Source organism: Pinus tabuliformis, chromosome 3_2 (genome assembly GCF_031772625.1).
Source record: "Pinus tabuliformis cultivar Carrire ecotype Pingquan chromosome 3_2, CPIR1, whole genome shotgun sequence".
NCBI classification, from domain to species: domain Eukaryota; kingdom Viridiplantae; phylum Streptophyta; class Pinopsida; order Pinales; family Pinaceae; genus Pinus; species Pinus tabuliformis.
This window is the reverse complement of record NC_142302.1, coordinates 1,017,641,933-1,017,649,588: the sequence shown is the minus strand read 5'-3', so window position 1 is coordinate 1,017,649,588 and position 7,656 is coordinate 1,017,641,933. Positions and strand designations below refer to the sequence as shown.

The window sequence follows — 7,656 nt, the reverse complement described above, 5'->3', positions numbered from 1 at the left end:
GATTCTCCAAGGTGACTGCTTCACCTGTCATTATGCTGCATCTTGTCCATATACTGCACCTCACCGTGTTGCACCATGCTGCACTCATCATCACAGTGTTGGACCTAGTCACCATGCTATGCACTTCATGTTGTTGTTCCTGTCACTTCGTTGCTCTCATCACAGATCTGCACCTCATCATCAATTGCACCTGTTACTGTGTTTCACCCAATCATACACTCAAGGCATACTCAATACATCATCATCATCATGTTGCAATACCTTGTTGCTACATCATTCTGCTGCAATACTTCTGTTGCTCTTATCAAACAACGTCCACTTTGCTACAAATGTATATCAGCGTTAGCTGCTTGCTATGGCTTACAGCCTAGCAGAGTAGCTAGGCTATAGTTACAGATTTCTTCAATTAGACCCAAACTAGACCCTAGATAGCAGCTTAGCCCTCTGACTTCTAATCTAATGACAACTGCTCCCAAACGTACCTCATTCATGCTTTTGACCAATAGTGAGATAGCTATAGTTATGGCAAGATGTGACAGGGGATGAGGACATCTTCATGTCTGGGATTAGGGCCTCTTTAGGCCTCCTTACTGGCTTGAGGAACTCTTCACCATGTCATTCAAGTTACTTCTAGACCTTCCTTTGACGTTGTCCCTGTGCATCATAAGGCTATGGTATGACTGCGACTAGGGCACTCTTTAATACACTTCCTTTTGACTATGTCTAAGCTATTTAAGACGACCTCTTTCCAGTGAGTACGAGTCCTTCTCTTGCTGCATAGAACCCTTAATGACTGCGGATTATATCACCTAGGCGGACTGCGGTTAGGGCAGAATAGAGCCCTTCTTTTGCTGTGAAATAAGGCCAGCATTTAGAGTGCATCCAGGCTGTGACTAAAGCTACACAGAACTATAGCTAGGTCTCTTTTAGGCCAACGTGTAGACCTCTCCTCAGGACAGCAGATAGGGGACTGCTTCTAGGGCCAGGACAACGGCCAAATTGTGGCTAAGACACTTCCTTAAGTGTTGCGGCTAGGAGACTGTGTTAAGGTCATCTCCATAGGGTCATCCATGACAACGTTAGGTTGTAGCCAAGATTTCTCTAGGACAGAGTTTAGGTCTCTCTGCGTTTAGGGCATAACAACGTTAGAACCCTTGTTCCATGATTGTGATAGGAGGCTTCTTCATTAAGCAGTGTTAGGGCTTTATTTCCATGCCAGCGTAAGTGTTTCTTCATGATAACAATAGGGGGCTTCTTCCGTGGTTGCATTAGGGTTCTCCATTAGAGCAACATAGAGTCTATTCTCCCATGACTGCATTTAGATCTAGGGCATGTTATCTTAGGGCAGCATACATCCTAGGGCACTCCCTCTAGATCTCATCTTCATCAAACCCAAAACAGGATGAAGAGAGATCACAAGAGATAGTGAGTCTCAAATGACTCAAAGTCCTCTTCTATTTATACTAAAACATAGAGCACAAGAAGGGGTTATTTGGTCGCTGACCGACCTTGACGAATTGTCCCATAACCCAAATAAATTCATATCTTCATGAATACTTATTGGAATCGGATGTGATCTTTATATCAATCCTACACCTCTCGATGAGAGGAATCCAAGAAAAATATCAGCTTCCATTAATAAGATGACCCACATGGAGTTTGGCTTGCCAATTTTAACACGTAGAGAGTATATGCCATTGTTGATAAACATGCTCATATATGCTCATATTAGTATCGTGAACATTGTGAAGTTTGGAAATCATCTGATGAGATTTGTAAGTATTACCCTACCAAACATATTTCAAGCAGTCTAATAGATTTGCAACTCGTTTTGAGATGCAGACATCCCCAAAATAGATTATGCATTGTCCAGATGTCCTTTCAGCCAATTTCAACCAATTAAATGGGCATCCCGATTCTCTTCACTATCCACAATAGTCTGCATACAACTACAATGTGATTCAAACATGAACTAGGCAATTAAGAATTATTAGTGTATCAGCAAACTTATAACAGCAAAGTATGTTTTCTAAATCTACTGTTATCTAATTTATGCTTGTACATGTCTTCTAGGTTTTCAAATGTGCAGGCACTCTGTTTGGAAGCAAGTACGGCTTCTTGATCTTGAAAAAATATTGGTTTCAAACTTTGCTTGATGAAGTATATAACTCTACATGAAGTCTTTTTTCGGCAGAAAAAAACAGAGCCTCTTCATATTAAAAAGAGAAGTTACATATTTCCAGATTAGAGGATAAAGAGACCAAACAAAAAAACTCCTCCGAGAACAAAGCCAAAAGGCCTTTACAGAACAAATACTAAGTGGCTACACTGCATACAACATTCGAAAATTCAGCCTACTGAAAGCCAAAACCATGAGAAAAACCAGAGGAACAAACATCCAGTAATCAGAACTCAAAAGAGCCCTCTTGTGAGATGGATCCATCAATCAGAAGTACGAAAAACATTCTGCCAGGCAAAAGGGAAACCCCTCTTTTAGACAGAACATTCGCTTCCATATTCTGCTCCCAATAGATATGGAGAAAAGAAATGTCACAGAAAGTATGGAGAAAAGAAATGTCACAGAAAGAATAACGAAGCATGGAAATATATTCCATCCAATGGAATAACAGAGGAACCTGGAGGGCATTCTGCCCCTGCAGCCACTCAATGACGGAGAACGAATCGCCAACCACCTTCAAAGATTCTCTACCATGAAGTCTACCACATTGTGAAACTCTCGTGAGTAAACGAAAATTTCAAAATATTCCCTTGATCCTCGTCATACTGCCGATGTGCCTCGCAATTTTATAAACTTGATAAGTCTTTTCTAAAATTATTATGTAGCTCCTATGTGGTTGAAAATAAGTTGCAGGGCCTAATCAACGTGCACACATTAAGTCCCAACCTGTAATGAATCATCAAGGCTGACCATAGCACAGAGAGGATCAATTGTGGCCTAATAATCATACATTGGAAATACTATAAAATCCAAGTTAACTAAGACAAGTCAACATGGTCCATCAAATCATTAAATTTCTGCAAAGACAAGACCATATTATGTTATTTCGACAATGTGATTTTTATTACTATTAATAATAGTCTATATTTAAGATCACAGCCACGCCAGACACCAAATTGGTGCAGGAAACTTCCTTGTTTGTTGGAGAAGGGACTCACCTCTGTGCAACAATTTGGCTACTAAAATATACAGAGGTGTACATTCTCTACTCCCCTCTGGACTCGAACCTGTGATCTCTAAGAGGAAACACATCTTCCTGACCAAACACATCTTCCTGACCATTAGGCCCATTAATAACAAAGTTTAAATTCAATAACCAACGGGAATATAGATTATGTCGACCTCAAAAGAGTTATACGTTTGCTTATTAACATTCATCTGTCATCTGGAGGTAAAAGGTAAAACAAATGTTGACTAAATATTTGTTAAAACTCTAAGTTTCTCCTAACTATCAAACGTTACAGCCATTCTCAAACCTTGTTAATAAGAATTAAACGTTTGCATATTTAACATTTATCTGTCATTTGGAGGTAAAATAAATGTTGATAAAATATGTGTAACTCTAATTTATCCTAACTACCCTAAAGCCATCCTCACGCCCCAACCCTGAGATAGAAGTAAATAAATTGTAAAACAACATAACCAAAAGGCATTAATTTTACTCAGAGTGAATCACACGCCATATATCCAAGACTACAAGATAAAGAGGGAGGAGTATATGGGCAAAACCAAATGGGACAACTCCTCGAAATCCAAGCCAGAGCTAACCAAACATGGGTGATAAGTTCGCACTTCAAATTCCTTAGTATATGCTCATTCCCACTAGTGCCAATAAGACTCTGCAAACATAAGACTTCACTACACTATCATTGATCAAATTGGAAAGTTAAAAAAAACCGTTCATGGTTTGCAACAGTCAATAATTTATGAAATTGCTCTCTCGAAACATTGATAAAGTTCAAGAGTTCAAGATAAAAGGAAAAAGAAAACTATTCATGGTTTAAAACAATAAAGAGTTTATAAATTGCTCTCTCACATGCATAACTATCTCACTATTGTAAGATAGAAGTGGTTTATAAGACATTACCTGCACCAAAATCTTCACCAATCCAGAATCTTTGTCTTATTGCAAGACAATCTCAATCATGAGAGATTTAATTGTAATAAGACTTGCAATTATTACAAAAATTGTATAGATAACAACCAGAAAATAAAGAGGGCCTAACAACGTATGACACCAAGTGTCAGCAATGTTAATCTGAAGTGAGGTAGGATGGCATCAAATCAACTCCATGACTTGAAAAAAAGTATTCATTACATATCGAACGTTCAACAAGGCAGTAATAAAAGGACAATTGTTCATTCAGACAGCACAGATCCTCTTAAAGGCTGTTTCATATGGTCTAGCAGCCTGCGACCTACTTCTTCACCCACAAGGCTCACCCCGCTTGCCATTGATTAGAATTTATCAGCCCACACAACCTGTTAGGGAATTGAATTTTCAGAATCCAACTCCACCAACCGGCAACTAACTTGAATACAAACCAATGCAGCACAACTTTTTGGAATTCTTCGTGTTTAACCATGAAATACAAAAACATCCTGTAATATGTATAACCGGATATAATTACATGTGATTAGCCAGAAGGATTTCTTGAGGCACCAAGCAAGGTGAAAGTACAAAGATAGGAATTTGCCCATGTTTCATAGTTATGTACATTGTAAATTTGCACTCAAACCACTTCAACCCAGAAGAATTCACATGAGCTGTTAAATGTCTATCAATTGTAAACTTATCCCTGTTCTTATTAATCTAGAAGAAATCAGATATCCCTGATCTTGGGCTTGGGTTCTGGGTGAGGATGATGTGTCTTCTTTGGACTTGGTGGATGCGAACTGAATTTACGAACCAAGAACTTAAAGCAGGGAATAAAAACAAAATACAGTACAACCAAGATGAAGGGAGCTGCAACCAGCCAGCCAAGAATCTGCCAATGAGGGAAGAAAAATTGTCAGCACTTCATATATAAACTCCAATACTGTAAGTGAAGATTCTGTAACATGCAAGCTTGACAAGTACATTTACCACGTGAGAGACACTAAGAAGAACATCACGAGAAGCTTGACCAGTTATGACCATCCTCAGTGCATCTGAAGTCAAAGCAAAATGATCCCCACCAGTAATGACTTCACCAAGACGCAAGAAAGGCACCACCAAACTATGTAGCAGGATAGAAATTGATACATTAGGCAAACCGTTGCTCTCCAAATGTCCTGCAGCTTCAACTTTGACAAGTAAAAGAGAAAAAGGAACCTGGCCTTCGTTGATTATAGAAAAAGCACCCTGCTAAAGAAAATTGTCCTCACCTCAGCTCTATGGGCATGGCAACAAAGTTGGCAAGCATCAGGGTGGGTGTGTGAATATTGGATCCAAGCAAAGCAGCAGCAATCCCACATAGTATCACTGTTGTACCTGCTTCCAAGGGAATAATAAAACTTGTATGAACTAATAACAATACATAAAAAATAACACAACATGGAACCAATGGGCGGTCATACAGGTTAACCCCCTCCTACACAAGAAAGGAGGGCTAGAGATTCCCACATCATGGAACCAAATGGTTGTCACAAAGGAGAACTAGAATGTTTGCTTTGGCTCTGGGATCAAGAAAATCAAGGTGTATTCAACATGCATGTCCTAAGCATCTAAATACTACCAACTCCATTGTTTCCTAGTATTAAAGCTACACTCCATTGCGCTGCCCTAACAAGAACACAGATTGATTGGACTGAGACTCTAGTCCTTGGCAATCCCTACCAGTCATAAAATCCAATCTCAATGAAGCCATTTGGGACGACCATATTGCAAATAACCTAATGTCATAGGGGACCATATATGTCAAAGAGGAAACGCAGCAATAGGTAGAGCTCAAGCTTACCATGGTTCCCTTTTTCTTTTCCATTTTATTAGTAAAACCAAATCTAATCAATAAACCTTTTTTCCTTGTTTCAGAAAAACGTATATCAGACCTAGCTTTAGGGCCTATACTCAATGCAATCAATGCATTCGCACAGGGACACACTCGATGGATCAAGCCAGCCAGCACAATGCAACCTCATAGGAACACACTTGAGGGATCAAACCCACGCCAATGCAATGCATGGAGTAGAATGCATCTTACTTCTCTCCAAAAGACCAACAGCCATTAAACTTTACTAGAAAATATTTCATAGTACTAAATTCTATTAAATTCATCATTGGAATGGGACTGTGTTACATACCGCAAATGGGGAAAACACCCAAGGTAATGCCCACAGCTGAAGACAGGGCTAGTTGCTTTGGTTCTGCACCCCTGCTCACATAAATGCCAATCATATCACTGATCAGTCAAACTCACAAGAAAACGTAAACCATGCCCACAAGATCTATGGATTCAATCATTAAACAAAATGAAAAATCCAAAAGTCTTTCAGATTCAGGGCGTTACTCTGTAGCTGATTATTTTGAATAAATTTCAGACTAATGCCCACAAATCAGAACCCTACTCAGTATAACCAACAAACAATGGGAACCCATCCAATCCTCAGAGCCTAGATTACGTTTCATAATCCAATAACTAATGATTTCAAAAAATGCCCATAACGCTCAATAAACAACAGATGCCCACAGGCCCAGGCACTGAATACTGAAAAGCGTAGGAAGAGCAATAGGAAGAGATCGGAAGCGTACTTTTTGAGAATTACGAGAAGGGGATCTAGCTTACGACGAGCCCAATCAGCCCATACAGATCCTCGGCTACTACCCATCTCTCCACTGTCCTTCTCCACCTGAGCTATATCTGCCCTGCAATCCTTGAACTTACTCTGACTTCTTACAACACCACCTCACGATATGTTCTTCCGTTTAGCGCAACGAGGGACATCTTCAGAAAATACCCACCTGAGGGGATGAGTTTATATAAGCATTGGGTAATCCACGTGGCATTTTGACATTACTTCCGTCCTTTGCAAGTAAAGAGCGTAAACATGGCCTCTGGTCTGATGGAGGATGTCAAATGGTAGACGTTACTGTGATAGTTTAGTATGACGTAATATAATAATTTTTAAATACCGTATTTACCCTTCTCGAAGAACAAGATCATACCTTGATCTCATCCTATTATGTAATATCCATCAGCATTATTCATTGGATATTGGTTCAATATTTGTTTTCCTATTTATCAAGGGATGAATAAATAAAGGGTTATTCAATGGAGGTTATGAAACCATTTTACAAGGCGGAGGAATTGTCATTTTTGGTTGGAATTTGGATAAAAAAATTTAATAAATTTAGCAGAAGCAGTGTTTAAAAAATGTGGTGGCAATGGATTCAACATTATAAAAATATATGAGGCATCCAAAATCTTGAAGTTTAACAATTTTAACCTGGATTTACAAAATCCCTACTGGAATTTTCATTAGTCTAGTTAGACTACAACATTTTTATTTGGTTAAGAGTTTAGTTTTCTCTTACTTAACGAAATAGGGTAACGACCTAAGACCTAGAGGCATCTTGTCTAAGTGAAATTCTGCCCCCTTACGAACCACTAATGGGGCATCCAAAATGGCGTGGTTTTCCTTAAATAACAGTGTGAGTC

General features: G+C 39.1%; 1 protein-coding gene across 1 annotated transcript; it reads right to left on the bottom strand.

Annotated features, from left to right (window-relative positions):
- Nucleotides 1-4,316: 4,316 nt before the first annotated feature.
- Nucleotides 4,317-6,956, bottom strand: LOC149184042 (uncharacterized). Its single transcript, XM_089417377.1, has 5 exons — nucleotides 6,750-6,956; nucleotides 6,302-6,372; nucleotides 5,387-5,492; nucleotides 5,106-5,238; nucleotides 4,317-5,007 (listed from the first exon to the last, which is right to left on the bottom strand). The coding sequence occupies exons 1-5, from the start codon at nucleotides 6,824-6,826 to the stop codon at nucleotides 4,843-4,845; spliced, it is 552 nt and encodes a 183-aa protein (XP_089273503.1). The 5' UTR covers nucleotides 6,827-6,956; the 3' UTR covers nucleotides 4,317-4,842.
- Nucleotides 6,957-7,656: the final 700 nt, after the last annotated feature.